A 1,143-nucleotide genomic window follows, 5' to 3' on the forward strand; every position below is an offset into this window, starting at 1 on the left:
GTTGCTCATTTTATTCTACACTTTTTAAGGTTGGTATTCTTGGTTCTTTCTTGGTGCATTTATTGTCATGCCAGACGCCATCTACGACAACAGAGGCAGCAAAAAATGAAGAAATCTGACTTAAGTAAAAGCCCGGCACATTCATTTTTCTCACGAAAACAACCGATCACCACGGTAAATTATTAAATTCATTTTTAACAGTATTAATTTTTTTCAGTTTCTAATAAAGATGATTTTTAAACATATTTTTCAATTCCAAAAAGTATATTGAAAAGTAGTTTTTTATTTTTGAAAAAAATCCATTAGCATGACATCAAGTTATTGACCAGATATGGTTGTTCAATTGTAACTGACGACGCCGATGTATCTTTTGGTGTTGTTGTTTTTCAATCAGCTTAATATTTTTTCATTTCTAATATTTCTAATTCAAGTGCATATGCTCGTCGTTTTCAACCTCTCAAATCATCTAGTTCAAATCGTGCCGTTTTCAACGCAAATCAGTTTCGTGAAATTATACTTTTTATGAATTTTGTTTTTTTCTCTTTTATAGTCACAAAATGTTGCCGACGGAAGAAATACAGCATCTCGAACTGGATGATGCCTTCAGATGCAACTGGGGAATTTGGTTTTCCATATTCCGGTTGTTGCGCATAGAGGATATCATGCGCCTGTCGTACGCATCGAGCGAGATTAATGCGATGGCGCAGAGCTACTTTAAGTATGAACATTTTGAAACGATCCGTTCAGAATGGGCTTCATTTGGCCCAATAATTTATTATTATTTGATTAATAACAATATGGCATAGTGAGTGATTTACTTAAGTTGACGTGCAACAGTGATTGTCAAATTTTGAAATATTGTACGATGGTATTTTTTTTGAACGTTGAAATTTATTTTTTTTCTTTACCCTGTAAATGATATACATTTCTATGAGCATCACTGATTATGATAATGATTGCAATTTTTTCATGCGTGCACAGTGATCAAACTTAATCACTCTCATTACTAAACTGTAGTGATTTTCTGATCAGTGATGATCTGATTAAACGAATATTCCATTCGAAGTGTCATCGAGCAGACGTGAACATACGACCTAAAGGAATAATATGCCATACGGGCGGATGAATAAAAACCGAAACTGA

General features: G+C 33.6%; 1 protein-coding gene across 1 annotated transcript; it reads left to right on the forward strand.

The window, feature by feature from the left end:
* Nucleotides 1-550: 550 nt before the first annotated feature.
* On the forward strand, nucleotides 551-806 carry Tsp_11302 (hypothetical protein; the record flags this gene model as incomplete). Its single annotated transcript, XM_003369966.1, has 1 exon — nucleotides 551-806. A coding segment is annotated over one exon (256 nt), but the record flags the coding sequence as incomplete, so codon positions are not given.
* Nucleotides 807-1,143: the final 337 nt, after the last annotated feature.

The sequence above is a fragment of the Trichinella spiralis genome, assembly GCF_000181795.1.
Source record: "Trichinella spiralis strain ISS 195 chromosome Unknown Scfld1356, whole genome shotgun sequence".
NCBI classification, from domain to species: domain Eukaryota; kingdom Metazoa; phylum Nematoda; class Enoplea; order Trichinellida; family Trichinellidae; genus Trichinella; species Trichinella spiralis.